Here is a 21,356-nt window from a genome sequence, read left to right as displayed (position 1 = left end):
TGCCGGTTAAGCTAACCTTGACACCCCCGGCAGAGACTCTCACTTAGTACGGACCTGAGCGGTTGCTCGAGCGATGACGCTTCAGTCCTAACGGTTTATTTTAGCTCCGGTATTTTTCCGGCTCGCTTTAAACTACATTTCCCCCCCACCACCCCCGACGTAACATATATTTTGTTTTATTTTTTTTTTTCACCCGGGAGGCTAAGCGAGCCTTGAGCTTTGGATATCAGTCGCTTTTTTCCCCTCTCCTCCATCTTTTTCGCTCCTGCATGCCGCTTCCCCGCTGCTTCCACTGCATATAGATGTATTTTGTGTCCCTTGTTTCCTCCAGTAACCCATGTCTGTGTGCATCCCGCCTCCCTGCGCTCTCAATAGATGGTGCAAGTCAAAATGTCCAAATCACCCGTAGACCCACTGTCTGCTGTGGAAACAGGCTCTCAATCGCACTATTTTCAGGTAAATTCACACACTTCACTTCTTTATTCACATGTCTTGAGTATCATCCTCGCCGAGTGGAGTGAGAAACGGTTAGCTTAATGTCTCGCTACTTGTTGTTGTAAATTGAGGCGTCGCGTTTTGGCAGCGAAATACTTTTTTTTTTTTTTTCTTCACCTCCGCCTTCACTGAAACTGCAGATAGATGCTTCATCGGTGAAAAAGCCAGAGGGTGCGATCATAAAGTGGGCTCACATATGCTTATTATTCATCTCCCACACACACACACACTCATGTATACACACCAACAGGATCAAATCACCATCTGAGATCTGGTCTTGAATGGATTCAGAATTAATGTTTTCATGTTTCATATCAATCGCTCTTCCTGCCTTGATTTTCGATTCACTAATGCAAGGGAGAAGACAGTAACATGGCTGGTGCTGTATACTGAAATGTATTGGTGTAAAGGCAGTCACACACACTGACAATGACTCTGACTCACCTGTAGCCTGAATCTACAGGGCCTGTCAGCACACACCGCAATATCCATGCTTTTCTTATTGATGGACTGTGTTACAAGAGGCCTGAGGAGAGCCGTCTCCTGCATTACACAGACCAGTATGTGCAGATAGATCAAGTCAGTCCTGTAATTTTCTGTGAAGCTACTGCTCCTTGTAGTCGCTGGTCTGGTGCAGAGCAGCACTTTTACACCACTTTTCCCTTAAATGTAAGGTTACATTTCAGCGAATTTTATAAGGAAAAACAGATAAAAACCCACGTAGTGTGAGCTGTTTCATCTCCTCTCTGTGTCTCTGTCATCACAGCTGCCCAGGAAGTTGCCTAAACGCAAGAGCCGCTTCAAACGCTCTGATGGAAGCACGTCCTCTGACACAACATCCAGCTTCATCAAACGGCAGGTAAAAAGCCCCCGGGGGCCATTCGTTGGCTGTTCTTTCCTTATGCATGCATGCATTGTTGGCTACATCGTGCCCTGCCACATCACAGTCAGGCAGATTATCACACAGAGGGAACAACTGTAACTTGCGATGGAAAGCACAGGACATGTTGTGCTCTGGATCGAGCTATGAGGGTTTAAAGTTGCTTTCTCCAACAGAACAGGTGTCTCCATTGTTGTGTTGGCATTGGTGCAGCAGCTAGATTACTGTTCAGGTTTGAGATATTTTGGGGAAATGGAGGTTCCTCTTTTGGACTCTAAATAGCGACAATAAACCACATTTGTAGCTCTGTATCTGTTATCCTTGTATCCAACACATGAATGTTTCTGCTCTTCATCTCCATCCGCAGAGATTTCTCCTCAGTTTTTCAGTTGTTGTTTTGCCCACTAGAGAGCAGCAGACTGCTTGTAAGTGGGAGTGTGTTACATCAAAATCCCAACACAGCCCAGTTTTTTTAATTAATGTTTTCAGGTCAAGCACGTGCCGAAGACTCAGATGGCGATTCGATGTTATTTAAGAAGATCTGCAACTGAAACTGGGAAAAGGAATTCTGAGCATCAGATTCCTCTCACGCTGTCACTTCGTGGCTGTGTGTTGATCATACCCTCTGATCTAGATCAGTTGATCTGATGGTGTATATCAAACCAGTCTTGATTAACGTCTTAGTGCTGCTTTTATGAAGATGGATTTGATTTGGGTGTAGAGCAAAGATGGCTGTAGTTTCACAGTGGGTCCAGGAGAGGGGAGAACTTGATCCCTGTTCAGTTAGGTTGTGAAGAGTCAAGAGGTTTAACCGGGCCACAGACAGACTGCATGCAGAGCTCATCCGAAATCGCTAGATCCCCAAGGTTCATGAGCCTCGATACATCAAAGAGGGGAAGTTAGGAGCGGGGAAGGATTCAAATATCCCTTCTCAAAGAGCCTGATGTACTAATGACAGAAACTACAAGACTCTCTCTCTCATTATTCCTGCGGGCTTTTGCACAAGAGTCTGGAGAATATATCTGAAATATCCAGTTAGTCCTGATTAATTCATCCAGAGTGGGTACAATCAGACAGTTCATTTAAACATCAAAACATACACACATCATCATATAATTACACTGACTGCATTGAGTAGTTGAGTAATCAATTAGTGGGAGTACTTACTGCTCAGCTATTTTGATCATTAATTCATTAGTTTGAGTAATAATACAAGTAAAACAGTATAACAAACAGTATTTTGTGTTTGTGATGATAAACTAATCTGTCTCGGGTTTTGAACTAGAATGCAACAAACAATTTAACCATGTCAGGTTGGGCTTCTTATGTTTTATGACTATTTGTACACCGAACAATTAATCAGTAAATGGACTATTCTGGATAAATTAGTATTCTGCAGATTAATAGATGCTGTTAGTTGAAGTCCCGGGGTGTTGAAACCATTTTTTGCCTGGACTTCATCAACCAAATCCTGCACTGAAAATCTAAAAACATGGTCGATTGGAAAGAACTTGAAATCCCTCTTCAGTAGAATAAAGTGGTGCTTAGACTTTGTCCACTGATTAGTTGATTGTCCAAAAATCTAATTTCTGACAGTCACTTAACCATTTAAATTTCGTGTGTAATTTTTGAAACATGAAATGTAACAACTGTCTTTTTACAAACGAAAACGTAAATTCATAAGCAAAATCATTTTCAACTCAGTTCAGCACAGTAATGCTGTTTTTCCACTTAAGCACTTTCGCCAAACTGAGCCGCGCCAATTTGATGTACAATCACCAGTTTTATTTAGTAGCTTGTTATTTTTAGTGTTAACTCACATTTGCAAACTTTTGTTTGTAAAACAGCATAAAATAGTGAAAAATCCTTGTCATAAGAACCATGAATAGTTGCAGATGATTTTGCTTTCATTCAGCTACTTAATTGCTCATTTTATGGTCAATTATTGGATTTATACAGAATTCTGTATACACTTTAAGTTGTTAATCCAGACATGTTGTTTTTAATGAATAAAACATACATTACAACAATCAAATTAGAGCCGAAACATTTAATTGATTAGTTATTGAACAGAAAAATACTCTGAAACTAATTTGATAAACTTGTTAATGGTCATTAAATACAATTTTAAAAAATCATTGTTGCCTGATAGGGCTGGGTGATATGGCCCTAAAATAATATCTTTCTGCTATATTGCAATGTATGATATATGTCTTGACATTTTGAAATCTTCTTAAATCACTTCATAAATACTAGGACACAGTATTATGACAATGTTGCAGATATTTCAAAAATAATCACAAGTTATGTGGCTATAATGTAGGGCTGCATGTTACTGGGAAAAACTGGCATTGTGATCGCTTTTCTGCAAAATAAATTGCGATATGTAAAATAAATGGAAAACTGTATTTGGAAGAAAATAATTATTATAGGATAACTGGTGAGATGTTGTTTATTTTATCAAACAACCAAAGTTGGCTATGCTTTGTAAAAAACACCCTGACTGTTCAGTTGCTGCATGTCAAATAGCTGCAATTTAAACCACAAAGACTAAAGTCGAGAGCGTCAGTGGATATACCTCTCCATACCACCAGTACTCTGTATTTGTCATATAAAAGAGGAAATCAGAATACTGCGGGTTTACAAATTGCTGTTATGTTAACGCAATGTTTCTTCACACCGCCCTCACTTATATGATAGTCACTTCGAGAATATGTTAATTTGCAGTTAATGGTGAAATAATGGCTACGGCAGCGGCCCCTTTTTTTGTTTGTTTCTCTTCTGATGCACTGATTCGCTGAGCTGAAGAGCCAATCACTGTGATTTCGCTCACTAACGGGCTCTGCCGCCAATTTTAGGTGCTCAGTTGGCCATGAAAACCGCCAACAAGGGCTGACTAGTGCCAACCGTGCGGGACACACCGCGGGACCACAGACGCTTACCGACAGCCTGGGCGGCCTGGTGTATCAGCTTTGAGAAGCTGGGACCAGCATATATTAGGCATTCTTAGCTGTTGCCAGTAAATTTGCTTTTGCAGTTTTAATCATAGCTGAAATGAAGATATTGAAATGTTACAGTAAAAATAAGGTTCACATTAAAATCCACTCGTAACCTTTCAAGGATAAGAGGCATTATACTCATTTCTCTCCGTAATGAGTCATTGGTTGGACACCTGCAAACATGAGATTTAAAATACCTCTGTTTCATGCAGAGCACCATTGGCATGAGGGAATGTGAAGCAGCGCAACTGCAAGACGTTGGTGAGAAGGAGGGGAAAAAAAACGGCTGAGCAGACATCTTCTTCAGGAGGGGGACATTAGTTATCCTGATCGGGGGGCTTAATGACAATCTCCAGATTCCCTGAGAATATTGCACGGCTTAAAATATTCATGATGCTCATTTTGAAGGCCTCAGGCGATGTGATATGTGGGTTCATTGTTCACACGAGCACCTTTAGTTTCTTTTCAATCATTACCCTCACCCTGCACGCACAACAACCGTAGGTGATATGAAGTGTTTAATGCAGAAGGAGTGAAATTCACACACGGAGCAGATAGTTTCTTGTCTGTGATAGGGGTGGGGTGTCTATGGAGGAGCAGTGGAGTATGACTCATTTCTGCAGCAGGATACAATAAGCAGTATGCTGCCATATGTGTAGATGTATGTGTTGTATGTAGGATATGAGAAGCAGGAGGAGAAATCTGGAGCTGTGTTGTCGTTTTACCAGCAGTTTCTCCTCTGTTTCCTCTCTCTACCTGTGCATGTTGAACTTACATTACTGAGAATGGGATGTAAATTTAAAGAGGTGATTTGATCAAGTGATGCAAAAGCTTGTGTGTGTGTGTGTGTGTGTGTGTGTGTGTGTGTGTGTGTGTGTGTGTGTGTGTGTGTGTGTGTGTGTGCGTGCGTGCATGTGTGTAAGTGGGTGTGCGTGTGTAAGTGGGTGTGTGTGTGTGTGTGTGTGGGATGAGGTGGGGTAGGAAGAATAGAAAAGAAGGTGTTGCCAGTGTCTGCTCCAGTGCAGGTCGTCCCTGGTTAGGGGATGGGACACGGTACAGTCAGTCTGCGTTTTACAGCATGTAGTGTGTAGAGAGGGAGGGACCATCAGCGGCAGCATCACAACATTAACTGAGTAAGTACAACACAGTCAGCTTCTTCTTCTCCCTGTCTGAAACTTCTCTTTCCATCATGTTGTCGTCACTCCGCTCTCTGTGCTCTTTTGTCTTCCTCCCTCACATCGCCTCCCCTCTTTCGACAGATGCTTTTGTTTCTTTCATCCCCTCACCTGCTTTACTTTTTGATTACCGACCGTCATCCCATGTTTCGCTCTTTGCGGTTCCTCGCTGATCCTCGTGATTGATCAATTTAACACACAGTACGTCTGATCTTGACTTTGAGATTGATGTAACCATGGAGTGATTTATTGCTTTGTGTATCAGAGAGCTCCGTGCATGTGTAACTTGCTGACATTGAATTATGACCGCACAGTTAATCGAACACTTTTTGAAATTGGATATTTGGCTGCTGGATTTCCAAATCGCTGGAGCTTGCAGTTTTTTAGGTTTTTTTTTTTTTTGCTCTGAGGGAAAGGTGTTTCAGCCTCCTGAATAATATATTCTGCTGTTGTGCAGAATCTTCTTCCTGCAAATAAAGGCAAAGAAATCTGATTTTAGCCTTAGCATGCACTCCTTGCATTTTTAGATTATATTATTTCAAAAGGAGCTTAGAGTGTATTCCATTTTTTAATCCATTTTATTAAAAACCATGGATACTTGACATCACTACCAGCCGTTAGATAATTGAGTTTTCTTCTGCTCTCCAGGTACCCATCATTTTTGGCCATGCTTGTGTTGTGGCTCTAGGATGTTGTATGTCAAGCTGTTGGTTCATCACTTTGGTCCAGACTGCAAGAGGGTGAATTGTAATAATTTTGATTTTTGTTCATTCAGCATAGCGGTGGGCTGTAGCCTATAGCGCTTTCATCAACATCACCGGTGTGACAGTCTGGTACAACGTGGATTTCGAATTGCAGTCATAAATTTTTTAATGTATTAACAATAGTGTGCTTTACTGTAGATGTGTTAACTTGCAGCTAAAGGGCTAAACATAAAGTCAGAGAACTAAAGTTACATCCAGTAACTACTGTTTTCCTAGCTAACGCCGATTTCACCAACACAAACCCAACCCAACTTTCGTCTGCAAGAATTGTCTTCATCTACTCCCACCATCTGAGGGAGTGAAGACCCAGTGGATTAACTTTATTTTCCATGAAGATGTCCCCCCAACAGCGATTACCATTTTACTTTGAACTGCTTTCTTGATAAGGGACAGCAACATAAAAAGCATAATGTGCTTCAAAACTCAATCTCAAAGAAAGGCTGTTAACAACTTCAAATGTAGAAAAAGATTTTTTGTCTATTGTTGCACGCTGGAGCAATGCAAATATTTAGTATTAATCCTTTTTCTCTCTCTCTGTATTTAGTATTAAGAGACAGTCAAGAGATACTGGTTGAACGTTAAGCCTTGATTGGAGGCGATTAAATAACCAGAGTAGTTGGTTAGATGTGGAATTACACAGAAGCTTTTTTGCTCCGTGATCCATCATGATGTGTCTGTTGGTAAATGTAACTTATAGACAAGTTGTAGACAAATGTACTAAAACATATGTTGGGTTTTCTCCAAATAAATGCTGTGAGATGACCAATCCCTTTTATTTTTGTAACACAGTGATAATACCATCACAGCAAATAAAAGTCTAAAAATGTCTTGCTGTAAATTAAGGTGACAAAACCTACCCCTAATTGAATATCATCATTAGCATTCTAACTGACTTAACTAAAATAATGATTATGATAAACAATATGGATGAAAAACATCAGCATGTTATCACTGGCATCATTCAACATGTCAAAGGTAGATAAAATGTCTTTAAGTAAGTAAATAATACACACACATACAACTCCTTTCTCATTTATTCAAACATGAATACTGGCTGTGCAAAAACAACTGTAACTGGGTTTGATGGTCTTAAATTCATGTCAGTGACTCTTAAAATGGGAAGTTTCTCACAGCTATGCAGCAAAAAATGTCTCTGAAGCTGTCTCCATGTTGATGCTTGTTAGTGTGGCAGTGGCTTATCTAGAAGTTGTAACAGTCATGGCCTCTGACTCCAATGTTTGCTCCACTTTTTTCCACTGAGAGTGATTATAATGGAAAGGCAAAGGCAGTTTTTTCCTTTTTTTCAAAGAACCCTATTATCAAGAAAAATTTAAAAACTCAGATCAAACTGAGTGAATGACAACATGTCGACCCTCATCTAACTCTGGGGGGATGGTAAACACCAGCACCTCATTGGTTCATTAAGTCCAATATTTTCTTCACTTTTTTCTACAGATGTAACTTGAGTTTAGGGTATAATTGGAGGGGTTCACAAACATTATTGATATAAACAAGAGACATTCAATGTATAATGAAACAGTTTCAAATTAATACTGATGCCTCTGTATGACATACATAAGCAAACAAGACCATCAGTGAGACGTTTGACTGTCACCGGGTCGGATTCCATCTTATCTGAGCGAAATTAAGATGTATTTAATGGCGGAGTGCCATGAATGTTCACAGTGAAAGCTCTAAATTATTGTGGCTATACTCGATTTATGTATATTAACAATGGCTCAGTTTAATATGTGTGCTATGAGAGGTGCTGCTCAAACTGTAGTAATGAACTCACCAAGAAATATCACAACTCTGTAGGTTTTTATGGAGCCTTTGAGCCTCTTTTAGCTCATTGTTTTGGTTTACCACCCCTAACTTTGACTGTTTTGGTTCGTTCTAAGCTTGTATTCGACCACAACAGGCAGCTGTTTTCTGATAGAACTGGATAAACCTACTGTGACTTACTGCTCAGCACCAAACAGCAGACAAAGTTAGCAACTTGTTAACATTTAGTAGCTGATGAACCACATTGTGTTCTTCATGCTGACTCCATCTCCATCCAGAATGGACCAAAAATCAATTATCAGAGGTTTAATAACATCAGAAAACGTACAGGTTAACGTCCTGTGTCCTTGTGTTGAAAGGCTTGTCAATTAATTTGGAATTGGTGCCTTCCAATCTTGCCTTTTTATTTTCATTTTCAATCAAGGAGTGTTGCTTTAAAGTTGACGTATACATCACTCTTCCATGGTTAATCACTTAATTCACCCATAGTTATACAAGGTGATGGCATGTCTACATGTCCTGCTAAAAAACAACGAGAACACATTTGGATGTAAAATCAAAATAGATGCAGAAATTCCCTACCACTCTGTCCCTAGACTGTAGGATGACTTGTTCTCTTTTGTGAAACGGACTAGCTGGATGACACACTTCCTCGTTGGCCCGTCCCTATGGAGTTGAGGCCATCAGTGTTGCAGTGTGTGAAGAATAATCACAGAAGCTGAATAGGAAGGAACAGAGTTAAATTTAGCCCCCAGACGGGGACATTAGCCGTAAAAAAAAGAAAAAGAAAAAGAAAACAAGACATTCTCAGACTAGATGATAAGGATGTACTCACATTGTTGCACTCTGCATTGCAGCTTGGCTTCACAGCCAAAATACAAACAGTAGATTTTTTTTTTTTTGTTCAATGGTGGTAACTTTGGTTTTTGTTTTTTGAACACAAGTGTCCAGGACAAAGATTGTGCAACAGAGGTCCACAGCCTCTTGTCCAAACATTAATAATTAATGGCAATCACAGCCGAGGCAGCTCTCTGTGTTCGAACATCATTAAACAGCTCTCTGACATAACGCCTTTCCCCTGCGCCCACCACCATGTTTATTCCACTTTTATGTCTGTGTGCTTGCGTGCATTCCCAGTGAAGACAGGGAAGTGGTTACAGTGAGAAAATTCAGATTCATGTCTTTATCAGGCTCTAGCGCCGTCCTCCTAATCAGCCAGGTATGCAGCTCTATCCGTCCGTCTCTATCCGTGTGTCTCTGTCTCTCATGGTCACGGTCCTTTTCCTCCCCCCCTCCTGCTGTGTTTCCCCTATTTTCCTCCATCTACGATGAGGATAGATATCTAGGTCTCTCTCCACTCCTTCATGGCATTTTATTATGTTCTAATCTCATCTTCTCTCTGAGATAGCCTTGCTTTATCTTGTCGTATAAATCGTGTATACCTCTCTCGTCTCTCCAACCATCCTTCAGTCACTCTGCGTCCTCGTAAACATCCTTCTCTTTTCAGTGTATCTTGTCAAAGATATTCACCCCCTCCTTCTCTGTCTCTCTTTCTATCTATCCCGTTCTTCCTCACCCTCCTTTTTCTCTCTCTCAGCGCTGCTCTGGCGCTGGTGCAGTGTTGCCTTGCAGAGCTTGTGAGTGCTAGAAATCAGATCTAGTTATCTAACATAGACACACACACACAAAATAAAGGAGGAGAGGTGTCCGCTCGCCGTTTCTCTGGGACTTGAAGTGGTATTGTGGATACAAATTTATTTTGGACTAAATATATGCATTCTGAAGTGCAGGGAAAGCAAAGGTGGTGGTGGTTTTTCATATCTGGGCACTTTATTTTTGTATTTTTAGCCTGACTTTCCTTTTGTTGGGCTGTTGCTAATTGGTCCTCCAGAGGATTCGTTTGTATATGTTGGTAAGATGGATGACCAGGACTTAGTCACTGCACTCTGGAGGAGAGGGAAACCAAAGTGAAAACTGTACTATGTGCTGTTTTTTCTTTTTGGTTTCTGTACATCTTGCTTTATCTTCTTTGTATACATGAATGCAATTATGAATACTGGAGATACCGGTGACAGGTTTTATTTACAGGTTATTTTATTTACGTTTTATTGTCTGTCTCCTTCGTCACTTCTTTTATTCTTTTAATTTTTTGTTTGTCTCCTGTCTCACCTCTTGCTTGCCTGACTTGTTTTTGTTTTTGCTGCAGCGGTTTTCTTTACTGACAGATTCAGGACTGAGTTGCCAAAGATGCCAAATATAGGAGAGCGACACACACATACACTCACACACACACAAGCACGCACACACACATACAAGACTCAAAATGCATCTAGAACACTTCATTTTCCTCTCTCTTCCATGTTTTTCTCTTTGGAAAACAGCATGATGGTTACTAGCTGAGTTTGAAACAAGATTAATTTAGCATGCATACATATCTGTATTATAGTTGCAACTAACAATTGTATTTATTATCAATTAACTGATTATTTTCCCAATTAGTTGATTATTTGTTTCAGCAAAAGCAAAAACAAATGTCATAGAAATACCAGAATAATTTTCAGAGTTTTCAGTGTTATTTTTAATGTCTTTAATGTCTACCAGCAGGCAAAGTACGAATTATTTTCAAAAAAGAAAAACTTCACGTTTCACAAACTAGAAGTTAAATTTAGCCATTTTTGCTCCATAAAAGATCTGAATGATTATTAGAATATTTGCTGATTAATCTTCTACTGATCATGTAAACAACTGAATGTTTCAGCTCTACAACATATGGACATTTAAGAAAATAACCACAAGAGATACAACCTAACAGGTTTTGCATAAAAGCCAACAGCACCTATTACTATCACCATTTCCATTGTGTAAAATGTCGCTCTGTGTGCTTTATCTGTTGCTTTCAGCATACTGTCCTAGCCATCCCTGGGACACGTCCTTAAACCGTGTACAATGAAAAATGATAGCCACCATATATTTTGCTAATGAGGAGATGTCCTTGGAGAATAAACAGGGAAATAAAGGATGTATATGTGCTGCACTGTGGGGGATGATGGAATGGAGTGGGGCCAAGCAGGAGAGAAGAGGAAGCAGTTGCCTCCTTTGTGCTATATTTGGTCTACCAGAAGATGGCTGGTGTGGGAGAGCAAAGCTTTGTGTTGCAGATACACACAGGCTCACACATGAATGTGTTCATGAATACAGACACGCATTTGCATGCACACCTGCACACAAAGACTGTGGAACAGAAAAACAGATGAAAGCAGAAGTATAAACAGAACCAGTAGATCTAACTGTGTAACCTCATAGTAATGCACCTCGGTAATCTCTGCATGATTAGATGATCTGAATGTAAGTTATGAAATATTTGATTTAAATTCTGCAGACATTATTGATAGTCTTATTCCATGTCCATCTCTCTGTCTCCTAACAGGGGTCGGCTGATTCGTACACCAGTAGACCGTCGGATTCAGACCTGTCAGCAGAGGAGGACCGCGAGGCGTATCGGCGTGAAGCCGAGCGCCAGGCACAACTGCAGCTCGACAGAGCTAAGGTACATCATACGGTGATTTACACTGCCATGTACAGTTCTGTAAAGTCAAAATATGTACAAGTGAAGTCTTCAGATCTTCCAGAAGCCTCACTGTTCAGTGTAAGATGTGCAGGACTCAGCAGCATGTGCCAAACTTTTTGGTGAGATCTGAATCCTCCAACTGCCATGCACACTTCATCACACAAGTAAAACACATTCTGTTTTATCACTGATACACATCTACACATAAACCATCTAACCAGCTTCTCTAACCCAACTATTTGTAAAGAATTAAGGCCAAATTTAACAGTTAAATCTACTGTTGATCTGCAGCCAAAATGCTGTTTTGATGGCAAACCTCAAAAAAGTAAAGTCAATTTCAAATCTTGGCTATAAAGTCCCAAGTGTATACCAACCAGTCCCACGTCGAGGCCAAGTCATAAGCTCTGCTCATGTTTTCTATTTATATATAATCGCTGACACTAATGGGTGTCCACGTTGAAACTGTAGTGATTGTATGGATCTTCTATTCTGTTGGTTTTAAGATGTATGTGAAGCATCCATGTTTTATCATGTGTAGCCTCTAAAAGAATCAACTTCATTGACTAAGCATGTGAATACATACAAGGAATTTGACTGTTTTTTGTTTCTCTTGAGCAGTAGTCCAACACAAATTCTTCGGTTCTGCTGACATTATCGGCACCATGTTGCACCAAGCTCTCTATCAGTCCTTTGTCCTCCTCTGTACTATACACTCAGTGTAGTCTCTTGAGTGTGGACAGCACCAGAAATTATTTACTGTAATCATACATATCTATGTTGCGATAACCTTCATTTAGCTGAGAACTACATTTTTTTTAAAATTGAAATCTCAGTAAATAGTCTGTTAAAGTCCAGTCAAGTGGCCATACTCATGAGCATAGTTCAAACCTTTACTGCTCATTCCTTTGTACGTTTACATTGCCGGTTTGAATACTGACAAGTGTTTTTACTCATGTTTTTTTATATCGTGGCTGTAGTCCAAACCTGTAGCGTTTGCAGTAAAGACAAATGTGAGTTACTGTGGAGCTCTGGATGAGGACTGTCCCGTCCAAGGAGCTGCAGTCAATTTTGATGCCAAAGACTTCCTGCACATCAAAGAAGTGAGTGGTTATCTGTTGATACTGATAATGAACCGATGTGTGACATTATAACATATACGTGACAAACTTCTGTTCTGAAATTCTGAACTCAACAGAAATATAACAATGACTGGTGGATCGGTCGGCTAGTAAAAGAAGGAGCGGACATCACCTTCATCCCCAGCCCTCTACGACTGGAGGCCATGAGACTCAAACAGGAGCAGAAACAAAGGTCGGTTATCACATCAAGCTCCTCTGAGGACTCTTTCCTACAGAACAAGTTTGATAACTTGGTGTTGTTGTTGTTGGTGCAGGAAAACAGGGGGTAACTCCTCTAGTTTAGGCGACATGGTGACTGGAGGTTGGAGGACCACACCACCATCTGCAGGTGAATGTAAGTACTGCAAGTCTTTCAGTATTTACGCTGGAATAAAAACAACTCTCTGCTCTCTGGTATTTTATTTTTCCTTTCATTGACTGTTATTTTCTTGTTTTCACAAGCCAAACAGAAGCAAAAACAGGTAGGTTTTTGCACTTTATGATATGCATGTGCTCATAATAAGTAGTGTGGGACTTTAAGGATATCTGCAGGCTCAAAAGTCTTAAAAAGCATTTAATTTGGTTCCTCTTAAAAGCTTTACATTGTTTTATGTTTAATGTTTTTTGTTATTGACTGAAGTAGTACAGTGACATTAGTTTAATATTGTTTAAACAAGCTTTTATAAGTTTATTACTTTATCAATAAACCACAACTGAGACAGGTGTGACTGTGGATTGTGCATGTAGGAGGCGGTATAATAGGTTTTTGTAGCAGTATTACATGTTATTATCATTATTACTACTAATACATGCCAGACACGCTGAGAAGCACAGCCAACAAACCCGGCAGCCATCGTTTCTTACCCACGCTCTCTGTTCTTCATCCCTCTCCCCTCGTCCTCCCCTATTTCTGGCAGGAACACGTCCCCCCCTACGACGTGGTGCCCTCTATGAGGCCGGTGGTCCTCGTGGGACCATCTTTGAAGGGCTATGAGGTCAGACTCTCCCCATTTCACCTCCAGCAGACAGAGAGTGACTACCTCACACTGCACTGTTTTTTCTGTGTTTTCACCCGTTCACGCACCGCTGTTTTTGTTGTTTGAGTCCAGTATCTAGTTTTCTCGATATGCCTGCATTTTCTCAATATACATACATGAAACTATTAGCAGCATGGAATGGTTAACAGTCTTTAACTAGAATTGCACTCCATCCTCCATCCGGGTTTCATGGAAATCTGTTGTGTACATTTTGTGTAATCCTTTTTTCTGTCTGGATGAATTGATGCCTGTTTCTCTGTTATTATCCTCCCGAGCAGGTGACGGATATGATGCAGAAAGCTCTTTTTGACTTCCTGAAACACAGATTTGAGGGAAGGTCAGTAAAAAATGGAGAGATGACAGAATGATCTCTGCAGCTGTGGAAAGTCGGGACTCCAATGAATCTGATCAGCATATTTCTCCTCTTTACGACTGTTTGCAGAATCTCAATCACCCGTGTAACTGCCGACCTGTCTTTAGCCAAGAGATCCGTCCTCAACAAAAGACCCATAATGGAGAGATCCAACACTCGCTCCAGCCTAGGTAACCACGCTTATGTCAGCATGAAAACAGTCTTTTGGTAGAAAGAAGCAATGAGACTCACAAAATGTGTGTTGTCTGTGCAGCGGAGGTTCAGAGTGAGATTGAGAGGATATTTGAGCTCGCCAAAACCCTGCAGCTGGTGATTCTGGACGCGGACACCATCAACCATCCCGCCCAGCTAGCCAAAACCTCCCTCGCACCCATTATTGTCTACGTCAAAGTTTCCTCACCAAAGGTACAGCAGATTACCTCTGTCACAAACATTGGATTCAGGCTGCCTCATTTCCCTTGACCTTTAACTTTGGTTTTACCTTCCTGTCAGGTGCTCCAGAGGCTCGTCAAATCCAGGGGGAAGTCTCAGAGCAAGCACCTGAATGTGCAGATGATGGCTGCAGACAAACTCTCTCAGTGCCCCCCTGTGAGTGGAGGAAGCGGCTTGGTTTCTTTCTACTGCTGTAATGTTTCATTGACCCCTATCAACCTGTACAATATCATTATTGTGTATAAAGAAATTTTATTTACAAGGTAAAGAAGCGGGAGACATGTGTGCAGCACCTACCACAAACAGCTGTTCTTTATTTTTTTGTCATGCTAGCAGCGTGGCTCCAGGGAAGCAATGTCTGTCACTTGGTCTTGATAAGGATTGGGTGACTTTAAAGCCCAGCCTCATTCCCATCATTCCACCATTACCTGGGGATAGTGAGCCTTCCTGTTTCAGTTTGGCAATGGCAGATGCACTTCCTTTGTGTCAAAATGTAACTGTCATTTTTCTGGGAAAAATCCTGTCTGTTTGCGGATCAAATATCGTAGAAGAAGTGTGGTTTATAGGGGATGCAATCGTTAAGCGGATAGTGTCATTTTTCTAAAGCCATCACACTGTGCAATCGGTATTTACTTCAGAATGCTTACTTCAGCAAAAAAGTGTATTGCCAGTCTATTTAGTTTTTTTCAGCTGCTGGATGTAAACTTGTGTAAATCTTGCTGTTTATTTTCTTTTTATTGACTTGTAGGATATGTTTGATGTCATTTTGGATGAGAACCAGCTGGAAGACGCATGTGAGCATTTGGCTGAATACATGGAGGTCTACTGGCGTGCCACTCACCTCCCAGGCAACACGCCTCTGAACCCGTTACTGGAGCAGAGTCTGATGACCCCGCCTTCTGCCATCTCTAGCCTACAGGTGAGTTTGTCCTCATCGGTTTAAAAAAGCAGGAGAGTGCGAAAGCAATACTGTTTCGATACTTTTTTTAAGGCTCTTGAGTAGGAATCATGTTCTGAACACGTTGTATGTTGTCAATGTCTTTACCAGCTCTTCATCTCAGATTTTCACTCCTTTGTTTTTGTTTGATTGTCTCCAGTTGTCTTGTCTGTCCTCTCACTCATCCATGCTTAACATCTTTGCAGTTTTCTGAAACACAGGAATTAATTGAATGATCGCTTACAAAATGGGGTGAGTAGTAGGGTTTATATATTTGCACTCTCAACCCCAACGATCCCCTCTGACACTCCTCCCGACACTTGAACACGGCAGAGCGGCTGAGACAGTGAATGAACAGCATTTTATTCATTCAGATCTCACCACAGAAAAAAAACGACGTGTTTTTCTTCCACTGCATCCTGCCTTCTTTTCCTTTGGTTGATGGTCTCAGGTGAATCACTGCTCCACAAGCTTTCTGGGAAAAAGTTCACAAAGCAGCTTCTATGTAAACACTTTAATTACGCACGTCATGTTTGAAAGTAATAAAAACGGTTGTGTGAAATGTCAGAATCTGACCGTTGTTCTCTATTTTTCAAACAGCGTTGATTGTTCCCCAAGCATGCTTTGTGAATGGTGCCCCGGCTCACAGTGGCAGATGATGCTATCTTGAATGCTAATGAAAGGCATCTGATCAATGGTTTAATAATGTATTCACCTGGTCTAAGTGCATAATTTACACCACAATAGGCAGAGACCATAACATCTGTGCAATAACATTTTATGTCCAAATGTAACCTCCTGACCATCCATTCACCTGTTTCACCGGCATTTCTTCTGTTTGCTGTCTGTAGTATCGATCTGTATACACACAGACAAAACAGTGTGAACCCTTAAAGCAGTCATTTGTGAGAAATGGCCAGAATTTGTGTTTAAAACAGCATGTGAAGAAAACAACAGTAGTGATGTTATGTCAAGGACATCTCTACTGGGTTGCAGAGATGTCTGCTCAAGTAAGCATGCTAACCAGCTAGCCCCGATGTACTACATTTTACTGCAAGAGGCGACAGTCCGATAGGAAAGCCAGCTGTGACTAAGAAACCCTGATAATGTCAGGACAGAAAATACTACACAGAATTCTGAATTTAGCTTGTTTCTTTCCATTACCAAACTCGGACTCCCTTGTTAACTAATCGTAAAATTCACTTCATTCAAACTCGACATAAACAAAATGGCCATGGCCACTTGGGAGCTGGTTCACTGAGCCCAGTTGCACGCAGTGACTCCCCTCATCTGAGGGCAACTCTCGTCAGCTGATAGGACCACTTGAGTTGGGCTGAGTTCAGTTCAGTGCATTACGGTGTATATTATTTACTAGCTTGCAAACAGCAGCCAGTAGAGTAAGTCTAGTATATTAAGCAGCAGTAAGCGGTTTTGCTGCCCCCTATAGATTTGGAGCTACATTTGAATTTTGGCCATTTCTTAGAAATGACACCTTTAATGAAAAAGGACTTTGAAGAGACTTTGTCACACTGAAATCACTGCTGCATGCCCATTATTAACATCCTTATCTCCATACCCAGTATGTTGTATATATTGTACTGTTCTGTCTTATTTCTGATGCTTACTTGATGGCTATAACCACTGCTCCAATGTTCTCTAAACACTGCTGGTAAAATCAAAGGAAGCTGTGATTCCTTTTGTGATTCACTACCAGGTGCTGATTGTCAGATCTGATTTATAGCTGACAAATGCTACTAACTGTCATCGTAAGTGCCATTGTCTTGCATTGCTTGTAATTATCTCAGCTATTTGGAAGTTGAGGAATATAATCAAACGTTTTAAGGCTGTCTTTAAAGAATATTGACAAGCCAATATCTCAGCTGAAAAAGTTTCTGGTTGCTATGATTCTTTCTCCAGGTTTTGATTCTATTCATTGATATCTACTTTTAAATGGTTATATAAATAATTCCACACTAATAGAAAAATACTCCTTACAATTTGCCATACTGAAATGACATTTAAAAAACAACACACATAACAAATGCTAGAGATTATTGCATGCATATAAAACTAACTTGAGTAGGAAAAACACAGTAAATATCTGGATATTGTTCATTAAACCAAGTAAAGATAAAAAATAAAAAAAAAACACGACAACATACATGTGAATGTGACAGTTATACCTCAGTAATGATAGATGTGAAACATGGCTGCCAAAGGTCACGTGTTAAGTACTAATATGCATGTGGTTCAGTTGGGATTGTGAATAGTGTCACTTTTTTGTGTTAATGTTCAAAACGATTCAGCCAAAAACACACAATGCACAAACACACATGTGAGCGTTGTTTTAAGGTGGATTTGACCCTTCAAAGTCCTTCTTCATGTCGTGTTTGCATTATTTTGTCTGCGCTGTGTGTGTTTGCTGTCTATGAAAAACTGTCTGAATATATATAGAATATATATAGAAGTAAAAGTTTCTCTCTGAGATATTGTTGAGCTTTCTTCTGACTCTTTCTTTCTTTGTTTTCCTCCATGACTACTCAAACCCTCCAGAACAAGAACCAGCCGCAGCCTCGTGAGGCGGTGGGCTTGGAGGGTGACGAGGAGGAGGAGGCAGGCGAGGAGGCCCACTCCCCCTTGGAGCAGGACAGTCTCATGCCGTCTGACGAGGCCAGCGACTCCCTGTCTCGCGGCCAGAGGGGGAGCCCGTGCCATAGGGGGGGCGAGGAGGACGAAGAAGAGGAGGAGGAGGAGGAAGAGGAGGAGGAAGAGGAGGAGGATGAGTACGCCTCCCCCTGCCATGCTCGCACTTACAGGGACATGTACCCCCCTCACCGTGGGCACACAGGCAGTGCCCACAGTGCCAACGGGCACGAGTCACAGGACAGGCTGCTCCAGCGTGAAGCTCAGCAAGGTCACAACCAGAGGAACAACCGCCAGCGCAGCCGCCCCTGGCCCCGAGACACCTACTGAGGACCGACCTGGCCTCCAGATCAGCACCGAGATCGCCCCAAGCCCTCCGAACCGTTCCCAAACAATTTAGAGATGAAAAAAGTCGCCCCCCCCCCAAAAAAGCTTAAATCAGAGAAACAGTTGCCCAGTTTACTAAGCAGACGCCCATGTGTGTTTAGTTCAAAGAATTTCCAGCCGCACTCTTCCAGACTCCCAGTTTATCTAAAGCGAGGGGATGTAACGACCTCGCCACATTCAGATAAAAGTCAACAGGGCTACTCACCTCTGCAATGGAAAGGTTTCAGGCTACCAGCTGTACGCAAACTCAAACTTTAGCTGCTTTGCCTAAAGGTTTCTCTATTGTAGGATGTCTCATATACTGGCCTTAAAATTCCTAAGACTTTTAAACTCTTTACTATTGCATGTATGAGTATAATTATTTTAAGACTATTTGCACATTTACGTCAGAACAGGAAGTGAATGACCTTTACGGATAAACTAAAATGTAGGAATGTCTACTGTTGAATCCATTTATGGGAAATAGTAATGCATTTGATTACAATGTATATACTGAATGGGCGCCCGGTTTTGTTTCATTGCTACTATATTTGTTCGATTTTGTTAATATGGACTTGTTTGTTGTTTCAGAGAAATGTTGCCATCCATGTGTTGAGTCAGTTTGTACTCTGAAGGCGGCGTGCGGCAGGTGGGAGACACATGCAGTTAATCAGACTGAGTCTCACAATGTAAGTAAGCAGTACGGCGTCAGTGTCACCCACAGTACAGTACAGTACGTCCTGGGCATCGCTTGTCTTTGCTGTTGCACAATCACTCTCTTAACACCTCTACAAAATCTGAAAAACTCGCACAGAGAATGTAAACACAACGAGAAAAGGGAATGTTATCTTTCAATGGATGAAATATTTGCCAACCTGCTTGTTTACATCGAATCATTCACATTTTGTCAAGCACACGCTGCGCAGCTGCAGCTCCTCTTCAAATCCAGGCTTCAGAGAATGTAAGCTTGCATGCCTTTTGCACCTCCAAAGCACCACCCGGTGTCTCCGACCCCCAACCGATCGCCCTGTAATTCGATTGTAGCACGTTATTGATTGTAGCATCCACAGTTTCTACACTTCTCCCGCCCCCCTTTGTGCGTCCTTTTTGCCAAACATTGTTTTGTGTTCTGCAGTTTTAACAGTCGATTCGGTTTTTAACCAAGGCAGATCCTCAGGTGTAAAGTCCTACACACTCATCGCAGCTCAGCTCCATCAAACGAATGTGTCGTGCTCCTGAAGGACTCGTAGCACCCGTGACACGATGTCATTCCGTTCCTGCACCGTTTTCTAGCCAATGACGACGACGACGATGAGCTCGGACGTGATGCTGACGAGCAGTGACCTGCTTTCGTTCACGCACAGTGTCGATACCGTTAACAGCCGGCTTTAGGAATTTACTGGTTTACTGCTTCCATGTCTCACAGGTATCTCTCTCTCTCTCTCTCTCTCTCTCTCTCTATCTCTCTCTCTCTCTCTCTCTATCTCTATCTAGTGTTCTGTATATTTTGAAGAGAAAAAAAATCAGCATGATTTGAAAAAAAAAGAAAAAAAATCTATGCAAGTGTTGCATGAAAATCTGATTCTTTTTACAGTTAAGTATTTTAGTAATGCATTGATTTTGATTCTCCTCGATGTCTTGTAGTGATAGTCTTGTCTTTGGGGCTACTCACTCCTCACACCACTAACAACACTATAACTTCAAAAAAAAAAATCAGAATGCATCAGTTTATTTATTCACAATGTACTTTAATATTGGGGAATTTTCTTCCACAATATTGGCTGGACACTGGTCGATGCACTTTTAAAAAGTCACTCACTACAAATTGTCCCAGATCAGGCCTATGATTTTTATTTTGTTTTTTTTTAATTTGTGATGAAAAGGAACAAGTGAATTATTAAAGCCCTGCATGTCTTAGTTCACCAATTAGCTATTTTCATTATATTTTGGCAGAGTATGTTTTTCAAAGCGGACCAATTTAGCAACTGATAAAAAGCAGTTGAGATTTTTTCAATTTATGAAGCACAATTTTTACAAGGGTTATAATTTAGTTTCCTCTGTCTTATTCTGTATGCAATACTAAGCCTAACATTGAAAAACTTTAAAACGCCTTAGACCATCTGGACTTCCTCTTTTTGTGTGAGTAGAGAAAAAAAAAAATTGCACTACTTTTTTTTGGGATGGTTGCTTTGTAATGCAATAACTGCACTAAATATAACCGTGTATCCACCAGACTACCACAGCGTGCTAGCGTGACCCAACACGCCTCTTCCCTCTATTTATCAAAAGAGACAGCAAATGTGTAAAAAGTGAGACATTTCCTGCCTGATGCTGTATAGAATGCTTTCTATTTGAAAATAGATTTACAATGCTAAGTTAAAAAAAAATATGACAAACAAAATAAACATGACATTTTATGTACTTTTAATTGTTTGAGTCGTTTTTGTCTTTCACTTTACTGCACCATGTTTACTCGCCATGAACTTTTCGTTCAAGATTGGGAGGTAAAATCCTAATTTCCTCAGTGATTCCCTGACTTTTCCTCTTGTTTTTAAACACAACAAGGTTCACATTTGAGGTTTTATATGGAATTGATGACTTGCCACAAAACTTGTTGCATCTATGCTGTTTAGGAAGAAGTGTAAAATCATTTGACCCATTTTCAGTTAATGTTGTCATAATTTAAATTCGTCAATCACACTGTTGATGACAAAAAGTCTGCACCCTAAAGCCAGTTTTTTTTGTCAAAAACGCATTGAAGATGAACTCCAAAGCTCCCGTGTT

General features: G+C 40.8%; 1 protein-coding gene across 2 annotated transcripts; it reads left to right on the top strand.

Moving 5' to 3' along the window:
• The first annotated feature begins 131 nt into the window (after positions 1 to 131).
• On the top strand, positions 132 to 21,000 carry cacnb3a (calcium channel, voltage-dependent, beta 3a). Of its 2 annotated transcripts, XM_037104113.1 has the most exons (15): positions 132 to 456; positions 1,262 to 1,354; positions 11,526 to 11,645; positions 12,644 to 12,766; positions 12,862 to 12,977; positions 13,060 to 13,139; positions 13,247 to 13,266; positions 13,702 to 13,779; positions 14,100 to 14,158; positions 14,264 to 14,364; positions 14,448 to 14,599; positions 14,687 to 14,782; positions 15,375 to 15,545; positions 15,770 to 15,815; positions 18,117 to 18,223. In XM_037104113.1, the coding sequence occupies exons 1-14, from the start codon at positions 376 to 378 to the stop codon at positions 15,797 to 15,799; spliced, it is 1,320 nt and encodes a 439-aa protein (XP_036960008.1). In that variant the 5' UTR covers positions 132 to 375; the 3' UTR covers positions 15,800 to 15,815; positions 18,117 to 18,223. The 2 variants fall into 2 exon arrangements, with proteins under 2 accessions (XP_036960008.1, XP_036960007.1); XM_037104112.1 differs by lacking the exon at positions 15,770 to 15,815 and having other exon boundaries at positions 18,117 to 21,000.
• The last annotated feature ends 356 nt before the right edge of the window (positions 21,001 to 21,356 follow it).

The sequence above is a fragment of the Acanthopagrus latus genome, chromosome 7, assembly GCF_904848185.1.
Source record: "Acanthopagrus latus isolate v.2019 chromosome 7, fAcaLat1.1, whole genome shotgun sequence".
In the NCBI taxonomy this organism is placed as follows: domain Eukaryota; kingdom Metazoa; phylum Chordata; class Actinopteri; order Spariformes; family Sparidae; genus Acanthopagrus; species Acanthopagrus latus.
The sequence above is the reverse complement of the archived record's forward strand: the minus strand, read 5'-3'. Positions and strand labels throughout refer to the sequence as shown.